General features: G+C 37.2%; 1 protein-coding gene across 7 annotated transcripts in view; it reads right to left on the minus strand.

Annotated features, from left to right (window-relative positions):
* Nucleotides 1-13,887, minus strand: part of LOC109035795 (uncharacterized) — a 125,055-nt gene that overhangs the window by 69,219 nt on the left and 41,949 nt on the right. For 3 of the 7 annotated variants that reach the window (XR_011899168.1, XM_072296256.1, XM_072296254.1), the window contains exon 6: nt 12,809-12,889. Coding sequence is in view for 6 of the 7 variants with exons in the window: in XM_072296256.1 (XP_072152357.1) it covers nt 12,809-12,889 (81 nt within the window). In the remaining variant the exon portion in view is untranslated. Of the gene's footprint in view, nt 1-12; nt 1,695-4,444; nt 7,167-12,808; nt 12,890-13,887 lie in introns of those variants that run through there. The other 4 variants (XM_072296253.1, XM_019049570.2, XM_072296255.1 and 1 more) reach the window with 3 other exon arrangements.

A 13,887-nucleotide genomic window follows, 5' to 3' on the forward strand; every position in this document is an offset into this window, starting at 1 on the left:
GAAAATCAAATAAACCTTGTCCTTGACATTTTATTCAGATTTAGTGAGAATGCTTGGAACAAGTAGCGGTAAAATTTACAGTATCATACAAAGAAAAGCAAAATAGTTAACTCTAAAATATAAATCTTGTACTGTCGGCATACCACTTGGCAAGTAAATAGACCACAAGGAAATTAGAGAAATAGAGTGGAATTCAAGCATCAGAAAATAATAAGTAAGAAAAGGATTTCTTTAACAAGAAAAAAATGAAAATAAACAATTTCCTGAGATGGATCACATCTCTTGGAAAGATTTCAGCAGATGAATGGAGTAAAATATTTGCTTTGAGGGAGATAAAAATAAATTGTTGTTGTAAATTAAGAAAGAAAAGAAAACATGAAGATAGGTTGATCGATTAGCAGCAGGTTCACAATGTAATTTTAAATATTTTAATAATGTGATGTTAAAAAAAATAAAAAGTAACAGAAAAAGCTACAAAACCAGTGTTGTATAAGCGCACCTTTGTCCCTTAGATGATAAATAATGGGACACCTTTCTACAGCAGTGCAAGGTACTGTTCTTTTTATGGTTTTTTGGTAACTGGACACCATACCTGGCGTTACAGGAACAATTATGACTAGATATGATCTTTTTTTCCAATGTTTCTTAAATTTTAAAGAATTTTTCCAGTTTTCCTGGTAAATTGTATCTCTTATTTTGGAAAATAGACATAATTGATGTTGAGAAACGCGGGGCTCCAGCGGGTTTTAGGTACATCATATAAACTAGTTTTTCCTAAAAAATTTCAATGAGATGACCATTAGGCCGGATTTGTGCTTAAAAACACCGTGTTGCATATTAACCCTACATATACATAGTTCCTTATAGCACAAGTACGTTCAAATGATTATTTTGCTCGTAGCAGTCAAATTACAGCGACCTTGCAAAAAGTACGCGATTTTTACGTTGACACGTGCTGGAGAAATTATTCACCCCACCAATATTTTAGTTACCATCAGATGACTACCACACAATACTTCATTCTGAGGGTACAATCTGTACCAACAAACAGCTGCTCCCTCAACAAAGAAGATACTGGATACGAATACTGCAATTCTACCCATACCTAGTTGAAAACACTCATAACTCAGAGATTAGATTGAAATGGATTAAAAAGTCAGTCCAATTTTAATGAAGAGCAAAGCCACAATAGCAAAATAAAATTAAATCTGTAATATTTGAAATTTATTAACCTACATTATCAGTCTTTCAAAATAGCGATAATTTATACTGTGGGAGGATGCATCAAAGATGGCTTTGCTTTAAAAGGAGTTTCCCTTCCTCACAAGAAAATCAGAGAATTACAAATATTAATTCTAGGGGTAAGAACAATTTTGAGGACATTAGGTCAGTGTACTATGAAGTATCAATTTTAACTTCACGTATGTCGCATATATAAAAATTATTTGATAAGCGTCATCAGAGATAACTTTTGAATCAATCATACACAAGGTATAACTGTGAGAACTAATGGAAAAATGGAAAATAATCACACAATCAAATGTATAATGAATATTTCAAACTGGTGATCTCAGCTCTTCCATGCACACTCAAATATTATTCAAAGCCCAGCTTATATAGTTTTCCTAAACTGCTCGCAGAAATGATAGAATAATCTCACACAAAACAGTCCAACTCCTGCTTTTATTGGTGACCTGCATGACATAAATGAGACAAAGTAGAGCTAAGAGGCAATTTAACACTTACCTACTCCATAATTTGATTTTCACGAGTTCCACCCCAAATATAACTCTGTATTAATTTTCATAAAAAACATAACACAACCTGAAACCTATTCGCGTATTAAGAACAATATTGGATGATATATCCGGCCTACACTCTAAATTGTGCATGCGCATTACCCTCTTTACGTCCTAGTTCATAGAGAAATTTAAATGCGAAAGAAAAAATGACAATGTTGAAATCATTTTGTATCATCATCGGAAAAAATCATTTTGTTGAGGTATTCAAACATCGAATGTTACTTTAAGACTGCTAGAAGCTTTGCAAGCACTTATCAAGCCAATGTCCTCAAAGAAATAGCGTAAAAATTCAGCTTCCAGAATTCAACTGGAAGAATTTTACTGGAACACCCGGTGTGTGTGTATATGTACATGTATAAACATCTATACCGGGCGTCCCAAAAGTCCGTACCCGCCCCCCCCCCCCCCCCTCCCGGGTAACATTTGAACGGTTAGAGATGGAAAAACGAAATTTTAAGAATGTTTCTATTTTCGTGGGGATCATCTCCTAGGGGGATCAAAATTTTTGTCCCTCCCTCAGGGGGGCAAGGGGTCCCCAACTTTTTTTCTCAAACGGTACCCTACCTTATGATACATGATTGGAAAGAACATTAGGAACTAAGGATTTCGGCGCAAACCGTAGATCATATCTTAATTTTTGACTGAGTTATGAAAGGTCAAAGGTAAAATTTGATCTATTTTCAAAAAATCATAACTTCCGTTCAAATTACCTATTGTAGGAAAAAAATTAGACGAGAAAATTTACCAAATTGTCAGCACTTCAAAGTAAAAATCACAGAAATCACTTCAAACTAATTTTAAGGGAGGGTTCGGACCTCCAAATATGTCAGTTCAAAGGTCGTACGATTTTCCCGCAAAACGAGCCAATTTCCCCTTACTTTGCCTCAACATTATCTCGGAAAGTTCAAAATTTCAAATTTCATGCAAAGTTCGAAAAATGAAATTTAACGTAATTAAAATGACCGTTCAAATTTCGTTTTTTTTTTTACACTTTGCACGAAATGGAGACTTGAAAACGCATTTTTGAACTTACCGAGACAATTTTGAGGCAAAGTAAGGAGAAATTGGCTCGTTTTGCGGGAAAATCGTATGACCTTTGAACCGTCGTATTTGGGGGTCCAAGCCCTCCCTTAAAATTAGTTTGAAGTGATTTCTGTGATTTTTACTTAAAAGTGCTTACAATTTGGTAAATTTTTCCGTTTTATTTTTTTCTCTAGGATAATTTGAACCGAGGTTATGATTTTTTGAAAATAGGTCAAATTTGACCTTTGACCTTTCATAACTCCGTCAAAAATTAGGATATCGATCTGCGCTTTGCGCCAAAATTCGTAGTTTTTAATGTTCTTTCTAGAGATGTATCACAAGATAGAGGTTACCATTAAATAAACCTGCTTGTCTTTGTCCTGTAGGTGCTCTATTCTTCCAATTTAAGTGAAATTTGGTGTCTGGTCATATTTTTTGATGGGGAACTCGAATTTTCAGTCAAATTTCCAAATTCAAAAATCTAAGATGGCGGACGTGGCGTAAAACGCTATCTCGGTGACTAATCAATCGATTCTGAGGTGATTTGACGGACGCCATTTTTTAGGTCAGAGCGACATGCGATATATTTAGCATGGATTTGTTCCATAATTTCCGCTACTTGTCATTTTTTTCGAATTTTGAGATCGCACTTCTGTGTACCAAAAACAGAGAAATTCAACGTTATAAAGGTGTGGTTTTTTAGAGGAAAAATATCGCATTCGATACCGATATCGAAATTGCACTCGAATGTAATATTTTTCCTCTAAAAAAACCACACCTTTTACATTGAATTTCTTGGTCAAATTTGGTACATGAATTCTTTAGACTCATGACAACAGAAGTACAACCTCAAATTCGAAAAAAATGACGAGTAGCTGAAATTATGGAACAAATCTATGCAATATATCGCACGTCGCTCTGATACAAAAAATGGCGTCCGTCGAATAACCTTAATTTAACTGGACCGGAAAAGCCTTGGTATTCAGAAAAGAAAAGAAATTTTAATAGGGGTGCAATACACAGTTTCCTGTGTATGTATGGCTGCAAAATCGAAAACTACCTTGAATTTTCCCATCTTGCACAGATTTCCCCGGAAAATTGTCTCTTCTAGAAAAGCTATGCTTTTGAGGTAAACTTCGATTTTCCCCGGAAAAATCGAACTGATTCACAGAAACAGAGGTCATATTTTCAGGATCAGCGCTATAAATCCACAGGGTATCAGTTGGTAAATCTTTAGCTAACTCTTCCTGGCTTTATCTCTACTCCATAGGTATACATGCCCACTGAAGTTTAAAAATTCGATGATTCTGATCCATTTGGTATTGCAATATTCCAAGAATGTGAAGTTTTTTTTCTTCTTAACAAAAGACAGTGCGCATTTTGACAGATAGAACTGTTAAAAGGACAAGAAAAATAAGCCTCGGATCTCTTTCATGACGGGTGAATTTTCCCTCGACGTTTTTAGTTCTGCAGGATGTAAAAGGGTAAAATGTTTTCAATTATATGGTAATTTAGTGCTCGATGCTGCTTTCATAAACATTTCGGTCAATTTTCAATGAAAAGTATATTACATGACCTTTGAGACGAAGATTTGGAGAATGAAGAGAAATTGGAGCAAATTTCTTACAATGATATATTTTACGATCAAATTTCAGGTTTCAGCTTAACAATTAAGCTTGACGAGCTGTATTTCATGATTCTACATCTTATATTGGTCAAGATTAAGTTTAGCTCAACCCAAAATTCAAAATAAAATTTTGGGCAGAAGTTGGACCTTAAATTAGAACCTTATTTGAAAACACCCAGGTACTGATGAGAATTGCACGGAGCAGTCTAGCATGGATAAAAGAAAAACAAATTCAGACTTATAAAAAAGTCAGTAACAGATAATTGCACAGAGGAATAAACAGAAAATTTAGGCCATTAAAACAGATTCTGAAAAAGAAAAAGAAGACACTCTGTAGACGTACATTTGTAAAAAAGAAAACTAATTTTGAATGCACCAAAAATTTCCAAAAAAGTAGAATGATGCAATAATAATTTAACTAACATGAAGAAATCAAACAATATATAAGTACATTTTAGAGATCACTCGATTGGAATGATTAGATGACATAACAATGACTAGATGCCAAAAATGAGAAAAGAGAAGTAAAAAATAAATGAATCATGAAGTAAGTATCGCTGTCGAATGAAATAAAACACCCGAGAACGTCAGACGAGATTAGAAATTCAAAGCCAAATAAATAACGAACAATTTGAGACAAGAAAAGAACAACAAATTGAGGATTAAAAAACAAAAAGTGATCAAACAAAAGCTGATCAAACAAAAAAAAAAAAAAAGGAGAGCGAATTAAATAGCGATGGATTACCTGTCATTGTAAAGAAATGACAGTTTTGCTTCCCTTTAAAAAACACTTGACTAACAATGGGTGGAGGAAAAAAAATATGTTGGGTAGAAAAACAGCGACAAAACCCATCAATTATTAAAGACCATAACCAATAAATACTGACCAAAAAGCCAATAAATTTGAGTAATAGAAAATACCAATTCTCTGAAACATGATGGAGAGAGCACCGCGGGGTAAAACATGAATTAAAGAAAATAATAAGTAGACGAAAGGATCATTACCTACAATGATCTTTCCATCGGACCTGATAATCACTGTTGTGCCGATTTTCATCAGCAGGCTTACTACAAAAATCAGTTTTTCTTTTCGTCTCTCTTGTACCTTGTCCTCGTGCAATATTTCTGAGCACCAAGTTTAGATCATTCCATTACAAAAACTTTCTCTTTCCATATGTTGCACAACATGATAGAGGGGTAGGGTTCAATAATAACCCAAACAAAAGAATGACTGCATGTTATCGAAAGCTACAGGCTACAGTTAGGATTAAACAATTAATCTCTCAGTTGCAACTAAAATAATGCGTTATCTATGATTAGATCACTATAATCAGAAAATGGAAAAAGAGACAGAATAGTATCTATAAATTTCATAAGGAGAGAAAAAATAATATTACGGCCCCTGTTAGAAACAACACTTGGAATATTATCTTTGTACGCACCTTGATAAAAAGGAAAGTAAAAATATATGGGTTTACTGCGGAGCCCATTGGTTTAAGAACCATTATGAATCGGCAAAGGAAAGATCAAAAGAAGGTTGAAACATCATATCATCCGCCATTTACCTACCATTTATTTTGGTGGAATGTTGGTGAAAAAACACTGCACAAGTAAGAATCAAATAAGACTCAAAGAGATTTAGTATTTACGTAAAGGAGCTTGCAAAACATGAAAAAATTTTCTGAAGTTCATATTTTGAAAAATACTAGAATATAATGCTAACAATGGAATGTGAAGAGAATACTAGGATTAACTCATGAGTTAAGAGGACCCAAAGATTTATGCGATTACTCAACAATTTAATACAAATATACTAAAAGAAGTCAGATTTCATACTGTATGAGAATTAGGAAAATATCAAGACCAGCAAAAAATAGGGCATTGTATTGTGGCAGTTGACTAGAGAAAATTAACTTGAAAGAGTAAGCTCAGTTTTTACCGACAGGAAAAAATATTATCTCAGGATTCTTTTCAAGTTTTTCGACAGAATCACTTTTAATGGATGTATCATTGCTGGAATCTTCAGAAGAATCTTCCTTTGAAACAGGACTAGAATTTGAACCACTTACATTATTGAACAAAAGCTTGGTAAATTTACCTAGAGATACATTCGAAGCCACCTCATTCCCAGAAACGAAATTATTAGAAACCTGCCTAGAACTGGAGTCATCATTGTTCGTGCGGTGTATTTTGATGTGTTTTGCTAATTTATCACTACGGGAAAATGACTTATGACAGATAGAGCAAGAATATGGCTTGAAGCCCGTGTGAACAGCTGTGTGTCTATTCAACTCTCTACGTCGATAAAAACACTTGTCACAATAGCCACACTTAAACGGCTTAACTCCAGAATGTATGACTTTGTGCTTCCGTAGATTTCTGCAATCTGCAAACCTTTTGCAACAAACGTCGCACTGATACGCCTTGTTATCTGGATCTACATTAAATCTGTTTAGATCTAGTTGAAATAGTTCATTCTCTGTCAGCTGCAATTTTTCCGAGGTTTTTTTTTTCTCCTTCTCCACAACGGCTGGAATATTTTCTTCCCGTCGCTCTTGCAATTCTTCTGGGGGCTTTATACTAATCTTGGGCTCTTTGAACTTAGTAACATTTTGTGGAGGCTTTGTTTGGTTTTTACTGTTTTCATTGTCGGTTCCAAAAGCTTGCTTCACGAGCGACTTAAATGTTGCATTTCCCCGTTCCATGTCCTTTTTCTGGTGAGAAATAAATAAGTCATCAGACAAAAAAACCACATTTTTTATCTACCTGCATTTAAAATACAAACAAAGCACAAGCGGCAAAAACAAATAAAAAACAGGCAACCTAAAGATGTTTGCAAAATTTAGCCATATGACAATTACTGACAAAATATTCAGCCACTCGATCACAAAATTAATCACCAAAAGGAAAACAAAATAATGGAAAATCAAATGCAAGAAGAGAAAGTGAAACAAGAAAATCCTAGCTAAACTGTTGAGATCAATTATACCACGTCCATTAAATAAAAATGCAGAGATAATGATAAAAAACTGAACTATTTTGAGATCATGAATTTTGAGGAAGGAAAAAAGTTGTTTAAAAATTTGCTGAAATAGGAACATTTTGTAGCAAGCACACTCAGCTGCTGATTTGCAGACATGCAGCATTACTTTAAATTCTAGTGGTCCAGCGTTTTAAAATAAACCAAAACCTTTAGAGGCATTGAGAGGCTCATGCTCATGACACTTTAAAATACACAGATAAGAAACTAAAAAAGAGAAAAACTAAAGCAACGGCTGATCAGCACAATGATTAGTTGCACACAAGAGGTATTATTTCCAAAGGCACCTTACAACGACAAGTTAAGAGCTAACGTAATTTGCAAATAGTGATCATTTGCAATACTCAATAATCAACAAGCTGTCACCATACATTTGGATACATTTTGGGAGGCTCATTTTGCAATTAGGAACTATAGATTGTTTTAGCATTGACTACTAGGGGAGACGACCCTGGTGTCACTATTACACACTGGAGGTTTAACCCCAACAGAGAAAACATCCCTTTCGCCCATCATACGAGGAAGGGGGGAGGTGCATTGTCCCTGCGGAAAGATATTCTACCAAAAACAGGGTGTGCCAAAAACATGGATACCTACAGACTTGCTAATATTTCGAGAATGGTGGCAAATATTAACATGCAATTTGGACGGGAGGGTTTATAGATTCGATTGACATGAATCGATCGAAAAATGAAAGCGTGAATCCATCGACACCGACTCGATCGACAAATTAATAAAAAACCAGTGTCATGAATCCGACATGACCGACATGAATCGATCGAAAAGTTGGAACGTCAACCGATTGACGTGATTCGATCGGCACTGATTCGATTGACGACCGTGAATCGAACGAAAACCTGCGAATCGATCGACAAATCCGTGAATCGATTGACAACCCCGTGAGTCGTTCGAAAAATCCGTGAATTGATCGATAAACCCGTGAATCGGTCAACAAACCCGTGAATCGTGAAATTTTGAAATTCGAAAATCCAAGATTAGGGATAAGGCCTAAAATACTATCCCGACTCGCGCTCGATCTATCGCGGTGAATCATGGTACCAGGGAGTATCTTAGGACGGGAAACTCGAATTTTTGGTCAAATTCAAAAAATTCGAAAATCCAAGATGGTGGATGTGCCCGAAAATGACCTTACTCAGGGGGTCTTTCATTCCTCGGAGACGCGCGTTTAAAGGGGAGCTCAGAAGACGCAACCTCAAACTTGTTTTTCGTGGATTGAAATTCGAAAAAATTGGAGAAAATTCTTGTGGCTTATGCGAAGTAAATACTTCAAAAACTGCAAAAATAAAAAATTACTAAACAAGCTCATTGTCAAAATTTGAAAAAATTTCAAACTTTTGAAATTCGGCTAGGAATTCAAGTTTCCCATCCAAAAATACCCCCCACAACCAAAATTCACCACGATAGATCGAGCAGGAGCCAAGATAGCATTTTTGGCCACATCCGCCACCTTGGATTTTCGAATTTTCAAAATTTGACCAAAAATTCGAGTCTCCCGTCCAAAAATACTTCCTCGTACCAAAAATCAGCAAGATGGATCGAACAGGAGCCGAGATAGCATTTTGCCGTCCTGCTTGTAGTGCCGAACGTTCCGCATTGCAAAATGAGAAATCCGAATTTCGCATTTCGCAATAGGGAACTAAAGTATAGGTCCTAATTGCAAAAACCGGCGCTCCGTTTCGCTCCGCGCCGGTTTTTGGGAGGGGGAGGGGCTTCGCCCCCCCAAGCCCCCCCAAGACGCGCACTTCGCGCGCGTTTTTAGTGTATTTTTTTTTTAATTAGAGTGTCCGGCCTCAGTTGTTCTGTCTTTTAAGTGACCCGCGCGTCCACCGCGGGAAGAGTGTATTTTCCGCAGGAAGGGGCGAGGGTGGGGAGTTATCAATCTTTGGAGGTTGGATTTATGTTTACACTGTTGGAGGCATTGATTATTCGAATAAGGACTTCATGTCGCCAGATTGCAACAACAATCCTCCTGTAATGTCTGATATGAAGAAATGTCAACAGACGCTGTGGCAAGCTTGAATGACGATGGATGAATCTCCATAACCCACTGTGCGACAACATTGTCGTCTTGTCCAACAATTATCAGTCTGTAACCCACTGTGCGACAATATAGCCATCGTGTCCACCAATTATCAGTTCGTGACCCATTGTGCGACATCATTGCCGTCTTGTCCACCAATTTTCAGGTCGTGACCCACTGTGCGGCTTCCCTCCTGTTTTGCCGCCCACCCCCCGCCTAAAACTTTCAAAGCTCGCCATTTTTAAACGGCTCGACCGATTTCGCTCAAATTCAATACCAGCCTAGAACTAAGTAAGATCTTCCTTCTGTAAAAATTTCGGGGGGGGGGGGGAAGCTTTTAATTTGCGCGAGAGTTATGGCGCCCACAAAATTGAACCTCCCCCCACTTCTCGCCCCCACCATTCGAAATGTAATACTTCGATCTCCGTTTTTTTTTCGCAGAATGGTAGTCCCTGGTCCTCTACTATACATCGCAAAAAGTTTCACCCGGAAATTTTTTAAAATGAGGGAAATATAACCCAGCAAAAATCGGAAAAACTACGATGAGTCGGAAACACACACCCTCACACACACACACACACACACACACACACACACACACACACACACACACACACACACACACACACATATATATATATATATATATTATATATATAATATATATATATATGAATTCAAACGGCATGCATATTCGTAATCTACGACCCATGATCGATGCTCATTACATGGTCTTTGATCCAGGTCTTACATCGGGGGAGAACGCAATAATGTATTTCCTTCGGAAAATACACTAAAAAATGAACTTCGTATGATCCTGCGACGGCTAAGAGCTTGATGCAAAAACAGCTTTTTTCGCCCCCCCCCCCCCCTCTGGAATTTGTTCAGACTTTGTCTATTGATTACTCATACTTGAGCGCTTCTTTTCCCTAATTTTCAGACCCCCCAAAAAAAAGCGCTCAAGTATGAGTAATCAATAGACAAAGTCTGAAAAAATTCCAGAGGGGGGGGGCGAAAAAAGCCGTTTTTGCATCAAGCTCTTTTTGTGGGGTTGCTGAAGCGGAATAAAAATCGTTTTTGAGGATTTTCTTTTTCTCAATAGTAAGTAAATACCCTCCTGATACGGAATTCATCATAAAAAATTCGAAAATTTGACCCTAGTTCCTAATTGCATAAAGCTGTCCAATTTGTGTAGGCCCCCGCTGTGCCGCTGCCGCCGCGCTGATCGCAGTGGCGCGGAAACTGTAAATCATAGACCCATCATGTAACACATCGTTGAAAAGCTTAAAACACGCTCTTTCACATGATAAATATTTAAGAGGACTTAAATGGTGCCATTTTCAAAAATATACGGTTTACAAGCTTATTATTAAACACACGAAATCTGGTTTTTGTGAAAAAAATACCCTGTATACTGTGAAAATAAAAAAATTTTGTAATTTGGTTACACATAGTTTTAAATTATCATCAAGAGAAAAAAAAAGAAACATTAAATCAGTTCAGGGGATCCCCATCTATAGCAGCTTAAAGTACGCGCCCGGACGCCATTTTGGATCTGCCACCATTTTGGAAATGCCTCTTCGACTCAAAACGCTTGAAATATCTTCTAGTTTGACCTCCCAAAGTGGCGACACTGAATTACGATTTGCAGCGTACTTGCACTACGCCATCGTACTACTATAGGTGGTTCACATGCCTACAGGGTCTGTGACCATCTCCAAACCCCTTTTGAGGTAGAGGCTACTGGTTGGAGTCTGCAGAATGGCAAAATCTGTGACAGCACAATCCAGCATACGTTTTGTATGCAAACCCAGAGGAATTTTTGGCTCAAAGAAGGGGGAGAGAAAATAATGAATTGATAATAATGTTCACATTCCTATCAATTCTGCCCATTATAATTAAAAACATACTTTTCTCCCTCAGAAAATTGTTTTGGAACAATTTTTCGAAAAAGGTTGTTTTGGAATTTCATTTCTGAACGAGTCCCAGAATAACGATTAGAGACGTTATGTCCGATTATTAAACCAATGTTTCAAACCGTTCCTTAACGTGTAAGTTTTTCCAGGTACAGAGCATTATGTTTCAATCCCCCTTAGAGACAATATAACAAGAATCGACAGCGTTTAACATCCAGGGGTGCCATAAGAGTTGAAATATGGCAATGCCGTGAGAGAAAAGATTAATACGTCTTATACAAAGACATAAAGACGGAGCGCTAAAAGCAAAAATTGAACCTTCTTTTCAAACACCTCTACTATTGGCTAGAGGATTGGCGGCGAAATCGGGACAAGTTTGAAATTCAAATGTAGGGCGGGAACTAAATAAAATTGCGGAAACAAAGTATTTGAGGTTGATTCTTGCCCAAATTCACTTACACACTCATATTTTTATATTTTTAGGTTAGTTTTGGTCCGTCGTCGACCGATTAATTTCATTTGGGAGTAACGGTCATCTAGAACTGTAACGGCCTGTTTGAACCTGCAGAACCACCATGAGCAGAAGAAAAACTAATTTTATCTGAGATTACTGCTTGTTACCGAGCGAAAGTGGGGGTATTATGGTAGGACGCAGTCCCAACTTTCTTAATATATTCGTTTTAGGCATTTAAAATACGTTTCGAAGAAGAAATGTGGAAAAATCAAGAGGACAAGTTCAAATCAAATTTCCGTTTGCCGCCATGGATTCCCGCGCTCATTTACACAATCACACAAGCACCCAGCGTCAAACCAGGCTTCACTTTTTCCCCGTGCTTTTAGATACGAGCAGTCCGTCTTTATGTCTTTGGTCTTATATCAGCTGAGTTCTCTTTAGATTTTTCATAACCTCTGGTGCACCCTTATTAAATGAATGTGCACTGCAAGTGAATTGTTCTCATCCCAAATATCCCTTTATCCCTCCCAGGGGGGGGGGGGGGGGGTCGCTAGGCATTTACCAGGCCCTGCGTTTCGGAGTCGGGAATGGGGAAACCGCTCGACATGACGAGAACGGAAAAACAGGCGGGAAAATCGTAGGGAGAAGTTGGGGAAATGCGCGTGCTCAAGTTGAGAAGCTGTGCCAAAAAAACAATAAATAAAAATAAAAAAAAATAAGAAAAAAAGAAAAAAAACAAACAAAATAGAAAAAAAGAGAAAATATAAAAAATTTTAAAAAAATAAAAAAAGGAAAGAAAAACTCGCCATTCCTTTACCTGGCCCTGCAAAAACTTGAAATGGCACCCCTAGTGGTATCTAGTCCAAATATATAACATCAAAATTAAAAAAAGGAGTATAACTCACATAAATGAGATCCACATTTCCATTGACAGGGATTGGCTTCTTTAATTTGGCATTCAACAGTGCTAAAGCCTCTGGTGATGGCTGAAAATTGTGTAAAAGTTAATTGTATTAATTGAAATTACTCAGGATTAAAAAAAAAGTCTTAAGAATATGCCATCAATTTTACAGGTATGAACTATCAAGGAAGGCAAGTATTGGTAAATTAGGTAGATGAATCTCTTCTTTTGAATTAATACTCCCCTCAGTGAGTATTAATCCCTACGAGGGATATCAACTGTTGGTCGCAATTGCAGTAAACTTGAATGGAATCAATTATTATGGGTATTATGATCAACAAAAAGGAGTAAATAAAATACAGAAATTTTACAATAAATTTGAATAAAAAAAGCAGCAGAACACGTTTCGGGCACGCTAAATTTTCAGAATTTTCCGGCGGCAGGCCCAAACACCACTGCGGTGGAAGCCCCTAAAGTAGGGTGTTTCTTATTTTGTAAATTTTCGAATTCGAAGGAGGCCCTGGTCTTAAAAGTTGATGTGTGGATAGATTAGAAGCTTCGTGCAAGGAAGAAAATTTAAAAGATTTTTACCCGGTGCTCTAACGACGTAAGTGACACGGCACAGTGGGCCAGGGGGGCCCGTTTTACGCAAAAAATACCGTTTTTACGAGTGTCCAGTACTGTATTGATGATGAGGAATTCGTTAAAAAGCCTCTCTAAGGGATGAGGATTCATCAAAATTTCATGGAATAATCGCCCAGCAGCGATGTATTGGAGGGGGGGAACTTGGGTACCTCTGACACTGCACGGATAATATGTAGAAGCGCGCCCTGGACTGCAACCGTGTAAGGCCTTATCACGGCTCAGCGGTTGCGCAGGATGAAAATTTGTTTACTAGGATTTCTTCTCCTAAGAAAGAGCTTCCATTTGATGTATACACTTTTTCCATTGCGAACTTTTCACTGTCCAAAAAGCTTGTTAGAAAAAGTGCCTAATAAATCTTAAAAATTCCATCGAAAAAGCTTTCTGCAGTTTTTTCCTTAAGTTTCCTTAGAGTTTTAAGGCCAGATACTTTTTCTTTAA

Source organism: Bemisia tabaci, chromosome 2 (assembly GCF_918797505.1).
Source record: "Bemisia tabaci chromosome 2, PGI_BMITA_v3".
NCBI lineage: Eukaryota > Metazoa > Arthropoda > Insecta > Hemiptera > Aleyrodidae > Bemisia > Bemisia tabaci.